This window comes from Nerophis ophidion, linkage group LG07, assembly GCF_033978795.1.
Source record: "Nerophis ophidion isolate RoL-2023_Sa linkage group LG07, RoL_Noph_v1.0, whole genome shotgun sequence".
Classification (NCBI taxonomy): domain Eukaryota; kingdom Metazoa; phylum Chordata; class Actinopteri; order Syngnathiformes; family Syngnathidae; genus Nerophis; species Nerophis ophidion.
The window spans coordinates 74580026-74600220 of NC_084617.1; the positions used below are offsets into that span (position 1 = coordinate 74580026).

General features: G+C 39.0%; 2 protein-coding genes across 2 annotated transcripts in view; one reads left to right on the forward strand and one right to left on the reverse strand.

The window, feature by feature from the left end:
• The first annotated feature begins 3390 nt into the window (after positions 1–3390).
• Positions 3391–16141, forward strand: ranbp1 (RAN binding protein 1). Its single transcript, XM_061907107.1, has 6 exons — positions 3391–3550; positions 6722–6855; positions 9025–9182; positions 9643–9771; positions 9918–9986; positions 15291–16141. Exons 1-6 carry the CDS (start codon positions 3536–3538, stop codon positions 15455–15457), a joined length of 672 nt encoding a protein of 223 aa, XP_061763091.1. The 5' UTR covers positions 3391–3535; the 3' UTR covers positions 15458–16141.
• Positions 15744–20195, reverse strand: part of zdhhc8b (zinc finger DHHC-type palmitoyltransferase 8b) — a 136103-nt gene continuing 131651 nt past the window's right edge. The window contains exon 11 of the mRNA XM_061907104.1: positions 15744–19933. Coding sequence (XP_061763088.1) covers positions 19810–19933 — 124 coding nt within the window. The 3' untranslated portion in view covers positions 15744–19809. The remainder of the gene's footprint in view (positions 19934–20195) is intronic.

A 20195-nucleotide genomic window follows, 5' to 3' on the forward strand; every position in this document is an offset into this window, starting at 1 on the left:
GAGTGGTGATCCGCTCCATTCAGTGCCATTCATTTGCCAGGAGCAATGAACTATCAGCGTATTTAATTCATCTAACCTCACTGAACACCACTGATTTTCACGTGTTTTTATGTCGTACGCGTAGCTATGATAAAGGACACATGTTTTATTATTCATAGTTTGCTTAACAGTAATAGAATATTCTTATATGCTATAAGTCAGGGTTGTCCAAAGTACGGCATGGGGGCCATTTGCTGCCCGCAGCTAATCGTTTACCGGCCCGCCACACATTCTGCAAAAATTGCAAAATTGATAGCATTGCAAAAATAAAAAATAAAACATTTAAAGAAAAAGTGGAATGAGGTGAAATCTAATGAGAAAAAGTGGCAGTGTTGACACAAAGTTGCTATGCAGGCAGTTTTTTTTATTCCTTTTGTCTTTGTTTTCTTTTTTTTCCATTGCTCAAAAAAAAGGACGAATTATTACTTAAAAATTATCACTTTAAAATGTTTTATGTGGGGGAAAAAATGCATATGTTGTGTGGTTGCCATATAAAAACATCAAAGTTTTGACCAAAGAGCATAAAACAAACAAAATAATAGTTCAAACTTAAAATCGAAAGATATATCGGAAGTTGATCTTGAAATTTAAGTGTTAAAAGTAAAAAAAAAAAAATAATAAAAATGTATCACTTTATGAGTGGGGAACCTTTCGGATCTCAAATATATTTAGAAGGATTTTATTTAACTTTTCACTGTGATTACTCAAAATTATTAAATAATTAAAATCAATGGTGTCCTGCATTATTGATCTTTGAGGGCATTAATTGCTAAATAAAGGAACTCTCCTGAAGGAATCAATAAAGTACTATCTATCTATCTATCTATCTATCTATCTATCTATCTATCCATCTATCTATCTATCTATCTATCTATCTATCTATCTATCTATCTATCTATCTATCTATCCATCTATCTATCTAAATACTCCATATTTCAGTTTTACTATAAAAAACAAACTTGCCTTTGACAGAAAAGGCATAAAACCTTTTTTTTTTTTTACTTTATATCAACCTCAAGTTGATATAGAAATTTACTGTAAGAATTAAATAAATACAAATAATAATAAATTGGTTTATTTTTAACATTTTAGTGACTAAGACCCTCCATGCTCTATCTAAAGCGGGTTTAAAACGGCGAACTATTTTTAAATTGAAGAAACAATATGATTAGGTTATATATACATGTGCGTATATCCTACATAAACAATGCATGAATACATTAGATATATTTTATCTTAGGGACCCATAGACTGTATCTCTGTTGCTGCAGCAGCAGAGAGTTTATCCTGTCTTGACACTTTGTATCATTCTTCCCTTAAATGATCATGTTTACAGTGATTGTTTTTATAAGTATTTTTATGTATGTTGCTTTGGATAAGTGTCTGCAAAATACTTAAACATAAACATATTTAAACCCCTGAAAGTCTTTATATCAGCTAAAACCACCAATCTGGCTTTTACAATCTTTATCTTCATCATTTATTTCAACTTTATGTTATTCAAGTGTGACATTTTTAAATGTAATTAATTTCATTGACAAGCATTTCTATTACGGTCATACTTTAGTTTGCTAGCGGCTACGATTTCAGTACTGTTGAAGATCTTTGCTCCTTCTCAACTCTGTGGAAATATTATTTTCACAAAATACAACAGATGGTACATTAATGTTAAATCTTACTTGTGAAAAGTAATCCCCCTGATTTCTATTTTCAACAGTCTGCTCATTTGAGCAGGAAAACTCTGAACACCATCTTTGTTTTCTACATGTCAACTGTCAGTTTAGCATCTTTGTTTTCTACCTGTCAACTGTCAGTTTAGCATCTTTGTTTTCTACCTGTCAACTGTCAGTTTAGCATCTTTGTTTTCTACCTGTCAATTGTCAGTTCAGCATTTTTGTTTTCTACCTGTCAACTGTCAGTTTAGCATCTTTGTTTTCTACCTGTCAACTGTCAGTTTAGCATCTTTGTTTTCTACCTGTCAACTGTCAGTTGAGCATCTTTGTTTTCTACCTGTCAACTGTCAGTTTAGCATCTTTGTTTTCTACCTGTCAACTGTCAGTTTAGCATCTTTGTTTTCTACCTGTCAACTGTCAGTTCAGCATCTTTGTTTTCTACCTGTCCACTGTCAGTTCAGCATCTTTGTTTTCTACTATCAACTGTCAGTTTAGGCTTCTCCCCGGCTCCTCATCACCACTTCAAGATGGCGGCCGAATTTCTCGCGTCACAGCAGCCAATGCTGCGTCTACTTATCTATGGATGCGACGTCTCCATATAAGATATCTATGCCTCTCTGCGCATGTGTGCATTCACAGAGTGTGGAAGTCAGTACCCGGATGTTGCACTAACCACGCCCTAATGGGGGCGTGTGAAACAATGTCTTATTGGACTTTACGAGAGTTATCCCTCGCAGATATTTACTCTTTGTTAACTAAAAGTTAAATAAATAAAAAACGTTACTTCCAAATAAGGACAATATGTGTATATATATTTATATATATATATATATATGTATATATATACAAGGGGGCAAAAAAGTATTTAGTTTGCCAGCGATTGTGCAAGTTCTCCCACTTAAAATGATGACAGAGGTCTGTAATTTTCATCATAGGTACACTTCAACTGTGAGAGACAGAATGTGAAGAAAAAAATCCAGGAATTCACATTGTAGGAATTTTAAAGAATTTGTTTGTAAATTAAGATGGAAAATTAGTATTTGGTCAACCATTCAAAGCTCTCACTGATGGAAGGAGGTTTTGGCTCAAAATCTCACAATACATGGCCCCATTCATTTTTTCCTTAACACGGATCAATCGTCCTGTTTCCTTAGCAGAAAAACAGCCCCAAAGCATGATGTTTCCACCCCCATGCTTCACAGTAGGTTCGGTGTTCTTGGGATGCAACTCAGTATTCTTCTTCCTGCAAACACGACGAGTTGAGTTTATACCAAAAAGTTATATTTTGGTTTCATCTGACCACATGACATTCTTCCAATCCTCTGCCTTATCATCCATGTATCCATTTTGGTATAAACTCAACTCGTCGTGTTTGGAGGAAGAAGAACACCCTTGCTCCTGATGGGTGCTGGTTAGCGCCTTGCATGGCAGCTCCCTCCATCAGTGTGTGAATGTGTGTGTGAATGGGTAAATGTGGAAGTAGTGTCAAAGCGCTTTGAGTACCTTGAAGGTAGAAAAGCGCTATACAAGTGCAACCCATTTATCATTTTTATATATGTACACATCCATCCATTTCTACCGCTTATTGCCGAAACAGATAGACAATCAACATCTGTATATATATATATATATTTTTTTTACTTTTTAAATTAAAGTTAAATGAAAAAAAAAACGCTACTTCCGTCCCAACGTGATGACGTATCGGTCAAATTCGGCGCGCGAAACCTGGAAGAGGAAGTGAGGGAAGCTGAAGGCAAACGGCGGCCAGTTTGGTATTTGAATCTTAAAGATAACATCCATCATCTACCAACATCTACAATATTATGGCAGACCCGAGGGTGAGGTCCCGAATCTTTGATCATCCAATGTACCATCTTTGCTTTGAAACCCATATTTGCCGACTAAACCACTCTTCGATGCTTTACAATTCAACAAAAGTTTCATAGAAAAAAAACTGCGAGCCCCAAACTACCGATGATGGTTTGGCGATGCGTGGAAAGCTAAGCCGGTGTTTTGGAATAATATAACAACGTCGTTTGAAATATTTCAATGCAAATCCTTTTTTTTGCTCGACATTTTTTGTAAATAGTTGATTGAAAAGCAGCCAGCCAGCATGTTAGCCTCATTAGCATGCTAGCCGCTACGTCACTGTGCACACGCCTGGCCTAAAACAACAACTTCTGACCGCAGACTATTGTTTTGTTGTATTTATTGTGTCCATTTTGTCAAGTGTAGTTGGTGATGTTTTACTCTTTTATTTCCAGCAATCACAACAGTCGCTAACCAAGAGTGCTAACGTTAGCTTGCCTCCGCATGTTAGTTTCCCGGCAAGGCTGTCTAGTAACTGCGCGAGTTAACCAACCCACAATTAATACTAGTCGCCAATCAAACTACCTGTTACTAACTTTATAGTTTCACTTTTTTTGTGTAAATAATGCATTTAGTCTGCAATAGCCTGTTCGTGTAAGGCCTTGTTATCAAACTAGCTAACTTTTAAGTCAGTTCTCACCGTTAAACAAGGTCGCCAAAACTTAAAATGGACTTCAATGTTGTCTGTTTAGTCTTTTGGATGGTTTGTAATGTTTTATTGGAGTACTAGTCGCATCTGGCCACTCCTTAGGTCAGGGGTCGGCAACCTGCGGCTCTTGGATCACTCTGATATGGCTCATCTGCATACTTGACGACCGACCCATTATACCGGGAAGTTTTCCATATTGATTGACTCACGCAGGAATCTGCCCAGAATAACATTCTCACATTTTCTCCTAGACCAGGGGTCGGGAACCTTTTTGGCTGAGGGAGCCATTAAAGCCAAATATTTCAAAATGTATTTCCGTGAGAGCCATATAATATTTTTAACACTGAATACAACTAAATGCGTGCATTTTGAAGTCAGACCAACATTTTTAGGGTGCAATAAGTTGGGGCGGTATAGCTCGGTTGGTAGAACGGCCGTGCCAGTAACTTGGGGGTTGCAGGTTCGATCCCCGCTTCCGCCATCCTAGTCCCTGCCGTTGTGTCCTTGGGCAAGACACTCTACCACTTGCACCCAGTGCCACCCACAGTGGTTTAAATGTAAAAATTAGATATTGGGTTTCACTATGTAAAGCGCTTTGAGTCACTAGAGAAAAAGCGCTATATACTTCTTATTCTTTTTAAATAAATAAATGGGTTGTACTTGTATAGCGCTTTTCTACCTTCAAGGTACTCAAAGCGCTTTGACACTTCTTCCACATTTACCCATTCACACACTGATGGAGGGAGCTGCCATGCAAGGCGCCAACCAGCACCCATCAGGAGCAAGGGCGAAGTGTCTTGCTCAGGACACAACGGACGTGACGAAGTTGGTACTAGGTGGGATTTGAACCAGGGACCCTCGGGTTGCGCACGGCCACTCTCCCACTGCGCACACCGGCCATTCTAAAGCTAACCAATAATAAATATAATACTTCTTACCATTAATGCGACTTCTTGAACAGGTGGATAGAAAATGAATGGTTGGATTAAAATGCATGAGAATGTTCTATAATTTGAATGTTATTTTTAACACTGTGATTACCAGCAGAATTATTCATTACTTATCGTGTTAAGCAATGTCAGCTAAGATTAATCTGAGAGCCAGATGCAGTCATCAAAAGAGCCACATCTGGCTCTAGAGCCATAGGTTCCCTACCCCTGTCCTAGACAACAGTATCAAGGCCGTGCCGCAAAGGCAATGCCTTCAATGTCATCTCGACGACGTCGCAGCGCCCGCCTTAAAATCAGAATCAGAAAAGTTTTTACTGCCATTGTTTGAGAACGGGTTCACAAACTTGGAATTTTATCTGGCGCAATCGTGCAACATAAAAGACATATAACACAGAATAGAATAACATGAGCTGTAACTGAGCTATCAGATCCTGTTATTGTTCCGGCCGGCCACATCTAGTGTGCGGCTGCTGACTTAACGCACAAGGGACTGCGAGGCATAGTTGGTCACCAAACAAGAATGACAAACACATTTCGGGAGAACATCTGCACTGTAACACATTATAAACGCAACATATCAAATACCCAGAATCCTATGCATCATAACTATTCCGGGCTCCATTATACATCCCCCACTACCACCCCCGCCCCTCCATGCGTCGGTTGAGGTCGGCGGGGTTTGGTGCTAGCATGGATGTATAATGGCCCCTGGAAGAGTTGGGATTTCCTTAGGATTCTGGGTATTTTTTATGTTGTGTTTATGTTGTATTACAGGGTGGATGTTCTCCCGAAATGGGTTTGTCAAATCCTGTTTGGTGTGAATTCACAGTGTGGTGCATATTATCACAACCCTCAGTGTAACCTGTATGACTGTTGAGTAAGTATGCCTTGCAGTCGCTTATGTGTGTCTGCAGAAGTCCCATACAATATGCGAACGGCCTAGTAAGCTGTTTTGTACGGTTGTGCGAGGTGTTTATTGCATTGTCACCATTGCACGCCCTTATTATTTTTAGGTGAAAACCAGCAGACAGTTGAAAGAAAGGTAGCTCTGAAACTCGGTAGTGTCCTGGAAAAATTGAGATGGTTGGTAAATGTGATGTTGTCAAGCGACATTCAAATAAAACTCGCACTAAAATCAAATTTTCATATTAAGGTGCGGGTCGTGTGTCTGAGACCCCTGGTTAATAAATAGCACAAAGCAAAACAAAGCTTTGTACGCTGTGTTAATTAATTTTAAATTTCAAAAGAGTATTGTGGCTCCCTTCGTTTTCTTTATTTTGTGAAACGGGTCAAAGTTGCTCTCTGAGTGGTAAAGGTTGCCGACCCCTGCCTTAGGTGATGCCGGTTGTTGCTGCTAACTTGCCAGCATGCATTGGAGCCATTGTCCAACTTTGTTCCATTGATTCTTTGCTCGTGGTAGAAAAACCGTCGCAGCAATGTTGTTCATTTTTGTTTGGAGTCTTTTAAACTCCACTATCAGATTTCAGCATGGTTGCATACCCTATGAGCAGATGTTTTCAATGTGTTCTTTGTCCATTTAGGACCAGGAAGAATCTGAGACCACTGCAGACAATGCAGAAGACTCCAATTATGACCCTCAGTTTGAGCCAATCGTCACCCTTCCTGAGCAGGACATTAAAACTTTAGAAGAAGATGAAGAGGAGATTTTCAAAATGTAAGCAGTTATCATATATTTTTTTAGGGCAAAATAGGAAACAGTTGTTAATAGTGAACTGCACCTTTTTTGAGAATTGTGCCTCATTCACAATCCTTATGTAGGACAAGAACACATTTGTCTTTCTTTGTTTATGAATTCTAAACGTTAAATACATGTTGGGCTGGGCTGATAAAACAATATCTATATATACAGCAATAGACAAGTTAAATCAATTAAAAAATGTGTTCAATATAACATTCCAGATGCGTTCGTGTGTGTGTAAATGTGTATGTATAAATATATGTATTTGTGTGTGTGTGTATGTATGTTTGTGTATGTATATATATATAAGTGTATTTGTATATATATATATATATCTATAAGTGTGTCTTGGTATATGTGTATATATATGTGTGTATGTATATACATATGTGTGTGTGTGTGTATGTGTATATATATATATATATATATATATATACATATATATAATGTGTGTGTATACATATACAGTATGTGTATATATGTATGTTTGTGTGTATATATGTATGTGTATACATGTATTTATGTGTATGTATATATATATATATTTATGTGTATGTATACGTGTGTGTGAATATGTGTATATATGTGTGTGTTTTTAAGGAAAAAGCAAATTTGATGCGTTTGTGAAATTAATACGCCCCGCTGTAAGCTTAAAATGAGCAAACATACAGGTACATGTTGCATGTTATGATTGGGCCTGTTACTACCCTGCATACAGTGAGTATGGAAAATATTCAGACCCCTTTAATTGTTTCGCTCCTTCATTGCAGCCATTTGCTAAAATCAAAGTTATTTTTTTATCTTTTAATTGGTGTACACTCAGCAACCCACCTACACAGAAAAAAACAGAAATGTAGAGATGTTCGCAAATGTATTAAAAATAAACTCAAATCACATGTATATAAGGATTCAGACACATTCATTACTTTGTTGATGCACCTTTGGCAGAAATTGCAGCCTCAAGTCTTTTTGAATACGATGCATGTCTTAGGGCAGTTTTCACCTTTCATAATTGCCCATTCCTCTCTGTATCACTTCACAAGCTGCATCAGATTGGATGGGAAGCGTTGGTTTTAATCCAGGATGTCTCTATATTGCTGAATTTAACTTTCTATCCATCCTGACTTGTCTCCCAGTTCCTGCTGCTGAAAACCATGCACGGCATGATTCTTCCACCACCATGTAAGGGATGGTATTGGCCTGGTGATGAGCAGTGCCTCGTTTCCTCCAAACATGATGCCTGGCAGTCACGCCAAATAGTTTAATCTTTGTATCGGCAGAACAGATACTTTTGTTTCTCATTGACAGTGTGTCAGGTGTGTTTTGGCAAACTACCATACAAGCCTGATTAGTGGATTGCTGCAAAGATGCTTGCCCTTCTGTAAGGTTCTCCTTTCTCCATAGAGGAATGCTCTCGCTCTTGACAGCGTGACCATCTGGTTCTTGGTCCCCTCCCTGACTAGTTTAGAATGAATGCAGCAATGTACGATGATGTCCTGGAGGAAAACCAATGCGTTCCATTCAGTCTGATGGAACTTGAGAGGTCCTGCAAAGAGGAATGGGCGAAACAGCCCACAAATAGGTGTGCGGAGCTTGTTGCGTCGTATTCAGACTTGAGGCTGTCATTTCTGCCAAAGGTGCATTAAAGTTAAAGTAGCAATGATTGTCACACACACACACACTAGGTGTGGTGAAATTTGACCCATCTCCTTGATCACCCCCTGGGAGGTGAGGGGAGCAGTGGGCAGCAGCGGTATGACTCAGCCGGGGTTTGAACTCACAACCTACTGATCTGAGGGCACTAGGCCATTGAATACAGTTTTGAGCAAGGGGTCTGAATAAAAATGTATGTTATTTTTTATTTTATTTTTAATACATTTCTGTTTGTCTCGGAGCAGATGTAGGTCCGAGGAAAAAGAGAGACTGGGCTGGAGAAAGATGTTTTTGAAGGAATTTTCGGATGGGAACATAATCTCAGTGTATTAGTCAGGTTTTTCAAAAGCCAAACATGATCATCTTAAGGTGTTTCCACAGTTTAGAGGGTGCTTCCTTAGAGCCGAACTATTTGAGAAATCAGACTAACTTGGTGCATATTCAATGACTTTCCAAGTGCATTCTCAGTTAAGCTGCTTCTTGATTTCTTAGGCGAGCTAAACTGTACCGGTTTGCTTCTGAAAACGAGCCACCAGAATGGAAGGAGAGAGGCACTGGTGATGTCAAGCTGCTGAAACACAAAGAGAAGGGCACCATCCGCCTCCTGATGAGGAGAGACCGTACTTTGAAGCTTTGTGCCAATCATCAGGGTGAGTCTCTTAACCACTGAATTGTTTGATCAGACCTGCCAACATTTCCTGATTTTGTGTACTATGTACGCCTTAAATACGCTCGTACGCATTAATAATTTACAGCTACTGTTGGGCTTTCGGTTTTGAATTAAGTTAGTGAGCCACACTGGGTGTCACTGTGCATAGCTGGAGTGAAGTTAGAAGGTGCTTACAGCAAATTTGACATTCTGTGGTATAAGAAAAGTTATGCACACATTTATTGAATGCATTATAATAAAGCCTTGTGATTGCTCCAAATAGCGCTTTTACCAGTAATGCAAATAAAACATTAATTGGCTTGTTAAACTAATTGAAAGAAACATCTGTAGATTTTAGCAGAAATTGCATTGTTTAACATAAATACGCAATGAAATAATGTTCCTAATCTTACATGTCATCACTTGCAAGTTAATGTTGTTTTGTGTTCTCTTGCGAACAGTTGTACCGATCATGGAGCTGAAGCCCAACGCTGGCAGTGACAGAGCTTGGGTCTGGAACACACTAGCAGATTATGCGGATGAAGCACCAAAACCTGAGCTCCTGGCGATACGCTTTTTAAATGCAGAAAGTGCGTACTGTGGTGGAGGAGGATGCTTTTTCTACTCTTATGTTTTGTAGCAGCCCTCAAGTTTTTGTCCATTTGTCAATGCAGTACAATGCTATTTAACTCTTTTTTTAGAAGCTGTATTTACCATTAATTTGCTCTTTCTGCAGATGCTCAGAAGTTCAAAATGAAGTTTGACGAGTGCAAAGCAGAGGTCAAAAAAAATCTTGAAGGATCAGGTTTGTGTTTAACGTCTCCTTAATTTGGTAAACATACACACTTTAGATCAGTGGTGCCCTAACTTTTGTCGTGTGCCCCCTTTGGCACTTAAAATGTTTTCCACAATAGCTCAATTTATGCAGAAATTCTAAATAATCCCAAAGGGTTCGCATACTTGTATTTGTACGTGTGTGTATACAACAAATACTGTGACAATATTCAGACATGATCATGGTTTGCAGTCAAAACGGACAGAATGGCAAAATCTAGTTGAAAGAAGTTAAACTTCAGTGTAAATATAAAGACTCAGTGGTCAACCTTTTTGAGTGTTGTTGCTTGTAGATATTGGTCATGTATAAGATTTCAGCTTTGTATCTCTACTGTTCTATTTTTGCTGGGGGGTTTTCGTTTAATTTTTTGTTCTAAAATGTGCTAAGGGGCCAAAAAAAATAGATCAAGTGACCAAATGGCCCCTACATTAAGCTTTGGTTACCTCTGCTTTTTCAGATCTTTCTCAGTCTTTCCTAATCTAAGTCTATGAGCATGAGCTGATGAAGTCTACTCGGATGAGAGGCGAATCGTCTTCTAAGACAAACCAAACAGTCTAGTTGCAATTGATTAATTGCCCTGAGATCTTTCTCCGGGTTTGCATGTGTAACTTATCAACTGCGAGCAATCAAAACTTTTTTTAGCTTGTTGGCGGGACCTGCCAGCCATTCTCTTCCCCACATTTTTCGGAGCATTTTAATGTCCTCTCAGGGATTGATAAAGTATTTCTGATTATGATTCTGCATCGTGGTAGTAGCGACACGCACTTAATATTGGAGCTGGAACTAATCATTTTTGAAACAATGATCTCTTTAAAAGTACACGTTGCTTCAAAACTTTTGACATTCGTAAAGGTGGACTTGGTGAACCCCAGAAATGATGTAACAAGCTGACAAATCAGCTGTTTTTTTCTTAACTTTATGTTCAACAACAATATGACACATTAAATGTAAACAATTAAAAGATACAAGTAAGCATGTCTCTAAACATTTTTCAAAATATGTGCATAAAAATACTTTTTCTCCATAATTTTCAAATAGTAATGAATAAATTGGCAGAGTTATATCATAAAAGAATAAATAACAAAAGTAACATGAAACAATGCAGTGTAATCACATGCTATTAGCTAATCACAAGTGGGCGATTTAAGGCAGTCAGCAGTTAACAATGCCTAATTTTTATGGCGTGACCCAACACAACTTCTGTGAACACATTTGGAGCTACCGTTTTTCCTTGAATTGGCGCAAGGCATATAGTATGCGCCTGCCTTGAATTACTGCCGGGTCAAACTCACTTCGCAAAATAATTAGCGCATGCTTAGTATTACCGCCGGGTCAAACTCGTGACGTCAGAAGTGACACATCCCCGGTCATCATTTTCAAAATGGAGGAGGCTGATATCAATACCGGTAATTTGAAATCGCATAAAGGGAAGAAGATTAAGAGCTATTCAGTAGGATTTAAGGTCCAAGTTTACATCACACTCAAATTTTTACTGCATGCCTTTGGTAAGTGCCGGAGTGAGAAGAGGTTTTAAAATAATTTGCGCATGCTTACTTTTACCGCATGCCTTTGGTAAGCGCAGGAGTGGGAAGAGGTTTTAAATTAATTAGCGCCCCGGCGGCAATTCAAGGAAATACGGTGATTGGAATTCACTAGAAAGTAACAGTTAATGTAAACTTTTCAACTATTCAAGATTTGTCACTGTCAAATGCCTATAAGTATGTCTATACATGACATACAATTGTACGCGTTTGGCTATATATAACTATCATCAGTTGGACACATATGTTTTAGGTGGCATTAAAAATCATTAAATCAGACTTGCTGATGCCTACAGAAACCCTGAACATCATTCTCATATCTAAACTTGTACAAACAAATTACAATTTAATCAACTATGATATTCAATTGTGCACATTGAACCCACAAGCTGTGCTCCCTTAGCACAAAGTGATTGATCTATACTGGAAGAAATAACAGGTAGTGAACTCAAGACGTCACATTAACCCGAAAAGACGCCCCCATCATCTGTATTTTCTTTATTTGTTAGGTTTTGTCATTGTATTTAATGATTAACTTATAAGATAAACCTATACAAACTCTCAAGTTAAAAAAAAAACTACCGTATTTCCTTGAATATCCGCCAGGGCGCTAATTAATTTAAAACCTCTTCTCACTCCGGCAATTACCAAAGGCATGCGGTAAAGGCAAGCATGTGCTAATTATTTTAAAACATCTTCTCACTCCGGCACTTACCAAAGGCATGCGGTAAATTTAGGCCTGCTCTTAAAAATTTGAGTGTGATGTAAGGATACCATCATGAAAACGTTATGGTCTTACCTTTACTTATAAATGAAGTCCATGCGCAGCTCCTTCTGATCAAAAGCATCGATAACTTGTTTATAGAAGTCTTCCTTATCTTTCTTCAGTTTTAAAAGTCTCTGTCTCGACGGAGATCTTCCTTTATTACCTCCTGCTTCGATTAAAAGTCCAGTTTAGAAAACTGTTTTATTTTAGATATGTAATCCTCCATGTTAAAAGTGCAAGCGAGAGGAAAAAATAAACGATGGCTGCTCACTCTTGCTGCTTGTTGTCACTTCTTCTGCAGCCGAGTAGTTGCAAGAAGGATCACTAGCGCCCTCTACCACCAGGAGGCGGGAGTCATTTAATGACTCATATTTGACACACGCAGCTATGGTATATTAATAAAACATAGCTGCTGACTGTTCTTTTTAGCATATTCAATAGCTTGGACCTTAAATCCTACTGAATAGCTCTTAATCTTCTTCCCTTTATGCCATTTCAAATGATTGAAATCAGCCTCCTCCATTTTGAAAATGATGGCAGGTGAAGTGTCACTCGTGACGTGACGAGTTTGACCCGGTGGAAATTGTAGACATTCGCTAATAAAAATAATATTTTGCGAAACGAGTTTGCCCCAGCAGTAATTCTAGGCAGGCGCATACTATATACCCGGCGGCAATTCAAGGAAATACGGTAATGTTTCTTCTGCCACAAAATGACACTGTCAACTTTATTAAAATATTTTTAATAAAACTTTGTTAAAAGATTCCAGTTTGTGTATTGAGCACCTTCAACAATAGCAGGACAATGATCATTTTGGTAACAATAACATAAAGAACATGTTCATATTGTTACATCCCTGTAGGAGATTCTTGTTGACAAAGCATTAGGAGGGAAGAGACACGGCTGCCAGTTATTTCTGGAATCCAAGAGTGTTTTTTCACCTTTTATTAAAGTGCTGGAGTCGAATGGCTTTTAGGTGGGGAGTTCATTGCAGTCTACCACAATTTGTTATGAACTCCGTTGGACTCAGTGTATTTATAACATGGAACACAAGTCTCTAACGTGCGGGATTCTGTATTTGGACACTAGATTCTACACGGGCAAACAGTTTGCAGAATATATTGCCATATGAAGGTCAAGACCGTATAGGCCAGGTCATTTGGATTTAATAAACAAATATAAAGAGTGGGATGATAGACAACAATTGTGAATTGTTGAAAATATTGATTAAGCTGATCATACTACTTGATAGTTCCCTGCAGACTCACTCTGTCCTTTGCTGCTGACTACAGTCTGCGACACAAACATGCAAAATGAAACAGGCGACAGCTTTGTTCAGAGTTTGGTTCTGTTACATCAGTTGTTACGCTGTCAGCAGACCAGTCAACATGGATGCCTCTTTTATACTCTGCACATATTGTAATCCCATCAATATTTTGTAACCTACCCCAGGGCTGCTCAATTAATCGACATCTATGTTTTCTAAGTGCAACACTTAGTTGCAAGAGGCTGAGGTATTTTCAACCTCCGTTATCACCGGCATTTGAGTGACCGACACATTCGCCAGTCAGAATTGTTGATTCTTGTATTTGTTCCTCTCACGCTTCAAAAGATCTCATGAATACACGTTGATGCTGTCTAGCTAGGCTTTTTGTTGCATTTCACCAGTTTTAGTTTTCAGTTCTCTGAACCATGGAATATGCTGCTGTGTTGAGGTTCCAGTGTGGATGCCCTGCAAACACTTATCGCAGGACATGCATCGCTTAAAAAAAAAACATGGCCGTGGCTGTAGCTCACCTCTGTGAACGATGTTGACATTTGCAATACAAATATAATTGTTATGCATCAATGTGTTCCAGCTGCAATAACACACCCCATTACTTAGACTTAGACTTCCTTTTTATTGTCATTCAAATTTGAACTTTACAGTACAAATAAGAACAAAATTTCGTTGCTTTAGCTCTTGGTAGTGCAGGATAAAAAAAAGCAAAAAGGTGCAGATATAAATAGATTACTGTACAGATAAATATATTGGACTTTTGCATATGCCTCCTGGTTTATGGATGTATGTTATATTGTATTTTTATCCCAGCGAGTTAATTCATTTTGGGGGGAGTTAAGGGGATAATTTAGTTATGATGCGTTCAAGAGTCTTAAGGCCTGAGGGAAGAAGCTGTTATAGAACCTGGAGGTTCTGCTTCGGAGGCTGCGGAACCTCTTCCTAGAGTCCAGCAGTGTAAACAGTCCTTGGTGGGGGTGGGAGGAGTCTTTGCAGATTTTCTGAGCCCTGGTCAGGCAGCGGCTTTTTGCGATCTCCTGGATAGGAGGAAGAAGAGTCCTGATAATCTTTTCTGCCGTCCTCACCACTCTCTGGAGAGACTTCCAGTCTGAGGCATTGCAGGCTCCAGTCCAGACAGAGATGCTGTTGGTCAGTAGGCTCTCTATAGTGCCTCTGTAGAATGTGGTGAGAATGGGGGGAGGGAGCTGTGCTCTTTTCATCTGACGCAAAAAGTGCATGCGCTGCTGAGCTCTTTTTACTGTGGCTTTTAACAGAGTTGACGTCACAACACATGCTCAAACCTAAAAAAGATCTAGAAGCAGGGGTGTCCAGAATGTTGCCAGGGGCCATTTGCAGCCTGTGGCATTTTATTTTTCATTTTTTTTAATCCACCTTTGACACTTTGTAGTAATGAAATCAGACAAAAAAAACTTGAAAAATGGGTGGGGACAAGAAAAAGTTGCGATGTTATTAAAAACTAACCACCGATCTTTGTCTGAAAATTGAACTTTTTTTGCCTTTTCATAAAACCTTGAAAGGTATGGGAGGATGGGTGTGTGCTCCTAAATGTTCTTGTGGGCATCAAGAAGGTTTTTAGCTTATAAAAGTTTTTTTCTGTGAGTGTCGATATGTTTTCAGTTTAGTTTGTGCTTGACTTTTGTTGACATTTTCACCTGATTTCACCGCAGGAAATGCTGACAGTGCAAACAAAGTTGCAGAGAAGCTAGAGGAGCTCTCAGTAAAGGACAAGACCTCAAAGGACAAGCAAGAAGTTGAAAAGGAGACGGAGAAGAAAGTTGAAAAGGAGAAGGAAGAAAATGAGACAAAGGAGGTGAAGGCCGAGGAAAAGAATTGAGATATAAGAACTTTCTTTTTCGGCCTTCAGTTTATCCGTTTTTTCCTCTTTTTCTACAATAGACTCTAAACGAACTGAATTTGGACACTTGACATTTAGTTTTTTTAATTTGCTTTGCCTCACAAGTCCTTGATACCACTCGAAGAAACCAAGACAAACCGTGCAAGCCCCCTTCCCCTTAACACACCTCAAAGTTACTTCTGACAAACTGTGGCCAGGCTTGTGATGATAATTCCCACATTGGGCTCTTTGGTTTTGTTCTGAAGCAGAGTTTTTTGTAGGGGAGAGGAAAATGTAGCCTGCTCGATAGCAGCACAGGGTCAGGGACCAGACATCATGGAAGAACATGTCGCTGTCATATCCCATGATGCATCGCAACGGGCCTTCCTGCCCTGTCCATGCTTCCACTGCTCACACCTCCACGTGTGTCTAAGTATCGTAATCAGCAGGGTGGCCGGCGAGGGTCGTCAGATGCATCTTTTGTTTCCAATCAACGCTTCATCAGCGCCACTCCAACCTCAATTCCTCAACAGGAATTTGTTAGCTAACATTCCCTGCTGATGATCTCAACAAATTAGTCAACTTTGCCCCCCAAAGTGCATCTGTAAATACTTGTACATCGATAAAATGTTGCTTCTCATTTGCACTCGTCTCCTCCACCTTCCAATAAAACTGTCAACCATCTTTGTAGCCATTAATTAAAGCGTTTTTTGGGGCTGTTCCATGATGGGTAAAATTTTGAAAAAAACTTCGAAAAATAAAATAAGCCACTGGGAACTGATTTTTATCGGTTTTAACCCTTCTGAAATTAAAGCTTCTTCCGGTATGTCAGCGTTGGAGTGCCTTGCCTGGAGAGAGAAAACATTCAAAAGGCTACTTTCCGTCAACAATTTGCTCAAAGTAAACTTTATTTATTTTGCCCAGGTTTCAGGGAAATATTTCTTCACAAAAATAGCACATTTATACAATAGTTTAATACAATTATGTCAAATGTATAAAGATCATAGAAGCTGTGGGCTAACAAAACTCGAGGAATGACAGCTTGTCTGCTTCAACTTGTGTTAGGACTTTTAACACGTTGCACACCACAAACATTTACTGTATGCCGGCTCTTATTGCGCACCATTTTTTTTCAAAGCAATGAAACATGGTCCTTTCTCAATGAAAGCAATAATGTTTCTTCCATTGTCTTCATGTAGAGAACATCCTAACATCTCATGTATCGACTACTTGAAGGCAACAACGGCTGAATCTTAAGTCATGTCAGGTATATTTTCTCCAATTCAGTTAAGAATGAAAAAATTTTAACAGCAAGTCTGTTTGATACTCTTGTATTAATTTTCTAAGCAATTGCTTTATGCCCATTATTTTGTGCTGAAAGTGTTGAGCTGAATACATACACTATATTGCCAAAAGTATTTGGCCACCCATCCAAATGTTCAGAATCAGGTGTCCTAATCACTTGGGTGTAAAAAAAGCAAGCACTTAGGCATGGAGACTGTTTCTACAAACATTTGTGAAAGAATTTGTGATTTCCAGCGTGGAACTGTCATAGGATGCCACCTGTGCAACAAATCCAGTCGTGAAATGTCCTCGCTCCTAAATATTCCAACGTCAACTGCTCTATTACAAGAAAATGGAAGAGTTTGGGAACAACAGCAACTCAGCCTCCGAGTGGTAGGCCACGTAAACTGACAGAGAGGGATCAGTGGATGCTGAAACACATAGTGCAAAGACTTTCTGCACAGTCAGTTGCTACAGAGCTCCAGACTTCCAATTAGCCCACGTACAGGACGCAGAGAGCTTCATGGAATGGGTTTCCATGGCCGGGCAGCTGCATCTAAGCCATACATCACCAAGTCCAATGCAAAGTGTGGGATGCAGTGATGTAAAGCACGTCGCCACTGGACTCTAAAGCAGTGAAGACGCCTTCTCTGGACTGATGAATCACACTTTTCCATCTGGCAATCCGATGAACCAGTCCGGGTTTGGAGGTACATTTCGGACTGCATAGAGTGTGAAATGTGATGAATTATGAATTCATAATTATGAATTATGGTGTGTGTTTTTTTTCAGTGGTTGGGCTTGACCTCACCAATGCGATTTTGGAAGAATAGTGGAAAATTCCTATAAACACGCTTAGGCAACCTTGTGGACAGCCTTCCCAGAAGAGTTGAAGCTGTAGTAACTGCAAAAGGTCGTATTGAACCCTATGGGTTAGGAATGAGATGGCGCTAACTTCAAGTTCATATGTGAGTCACGGCAGGTGGTCAAATACTTTCGGCAATATAGTGTATTTTATTTTGGTGGGAACACTTCTCTTCATTGGCTGAATCGTATAAATGATTACAAAACGTAAACATGGCAGGCATACAATACAGTACGTTGGGTATATCAGCAAACATATTCAAACTTTTTTTTTTTTTTTTAATACATCGATAATATCTTTTATCAATTAATTGTTCCCGTCCTGGAATTCTACCCAAACATCGAAGCGGACAACAAATACCGTTCAGTTAGACCAGGGGTGTCCAAACTTTTTCCACTGAGGGCCACACATGGAAAAATTACAAGTGGGGGCCATTTTGATATTTTCCATTTTCAAACCATAACAAAATATATGAAATTTAATTTTTTTTTGCCTTTAGACCATAAAGGGTCTCAGTCATTACTGCTAATAAAACTTCAGGTTGATATGAAGTAAAAAAAAAAAAAGGTTTTATTCCTTGTTTGTCAAAGACAATGTGGTTTTTTATAGTAAAACACTGAAATATGCAGTTTTTAGTAATTAAAGCCGTAAAAGATCAATAATGCAATAATTAATTTTGAGAAATCACAGTGCAGAGATAAATAAAATCCCATTATATATAATTGGGATCCAAAAGGTGCCGCACTCTTAAAATCATAATTTTTTATTATTATTTTTTTTTACTTCCAACACTTATTACGATATCAACTTCAGACACGTCTGTCGATTTTACGTTTGAGCAATTTTGTTTGTTTTAAAGACAACTTTGTTTTTATATGGGCAACCACAAAAAAAAAAAAAGGAATATTTTTTCGAAAATAAAACATTTTAAAGTGATATTTTTGAAGTAATTAGAGCAGGGGTAGGGAACCTATGGGTCGCGAGCCAGATGAAATCTGAGCTGACGCTGCTTAACACGATAAGTAATGAATAATTCCACTTGTAATCACAGTGTTAAAAATAATGTTCAAAATATAAAACATTCTCATGCATTTTAATCCATCCATCCGTTTTCTACTGCCCCTGTCCAAGAAGTTGCGTTAATGGTAAGAAGTTATTTATTTATTATTGGTTAGTGTGGGGCTTGTCCTCCTGGGGGTTCTTCAGACCCCCAAGCACCAACATGAGAGCCTGTTTCAGGGTTACAATATTGTAACCCTAATTTTCAATTAGTCTCTCAGTTGCTTTCCAGCAATTGTCTTTTTCTCTTTCGCTCACGCTCTGGCTCCAGCCCCAGCCCCAACCCTTCTCCTGGCTGCTGCTTATAACAGAGCGACAGGTGATCAGATAACAAGGCCCAGGTGGGCCATCTACACACCTGTCGCTGATTTCAAGGCCGATCCTGGCAACACCTCGCTTTGCTGCAGGCCCGCAGGCCACGCCCCCTCCACATTTAGCTTTAGAATAATAATGTTATTACAAAGAATAAGAGACCTATTATACTCTAGAAATGTTGGTCTTACTTAAAAATGCACGTGTTTAGTTGTGTTCAGTGTTAAAAAAAATATATGGCTTTTAAGTAAATACATTCTAAAATATTTGGCTTCTTGGCTCTTTCAGTCAAAAAGGTTCCCGACCCCTGAATTAGAGCCTTGAAAATAATTCATTATAGGATTGATTTTATTTTTGTCTTTTTTTTTAAGCAATGGCAAAAACAGAGAAATGAAGACAAAAGAAAAAAACAGCCTTGGGTCAACATTGCAACTTTTTCTCCTTAGATTTCACATCATTCCACTCTTTTTTTTAAAATGTTTTTAAAAATGTTTGCAATATCATTTCCAGAATGTGTGGCCACACTTTGGACACCCCTGATTATTAGACGATGAAATGGTGCTGAGTGTGAGGTAATCTGCTGGTCCAAAAGAAGTCGTGACCTTCTTGGAAAGACACTGACGGAGATGTTGCATCTTGAGGCCAAGTGGAGGAGGACTCAACATGCTCGTAAAGGTATTATTCTGTCGGAATTTACTCCCCCCTTCACTGGGATTGTGTTCCTTTTTTGTGCACATAACTGGACAACCTGACAAAGCATCCAGAAAGAGAATCGGCTGACAAAAAGATCCAATACACACACACACGGGAGTCCCGCCCAGGGCGCCCTCGCTCACACTGAAATCTCGTAGGTGGTGCCTCCCACGCCAGTCACTTTCTTCACGTTGCCGTGGCGACTGGGACTGACGGCGTCGCTGGGGTGGAAACCCCCGTAGCCGTTGACTTTCACGGACTCCCTGAAAGGAAGAGAGAAACAACGAAATCGGGGTTCAACTGCGAGGATGAAGGAGTTGTCGGTGGAAGGAGGGTGCAGGAGAAATGGCTGGAGGGAAAAAAAAAAGGAGAAAACTCATGCAAACAGAAGAAAAAAAAAAGAAGAAATGGAAAGTCGCACAACTTTATTAAACTGACAGGCGAGAAAGAATACAAAACTTTTTTTTTTTTTATTCTAAGAAGGCATGAAGTAATCCATTCATAGACCAGGAGTATGAATGTAAG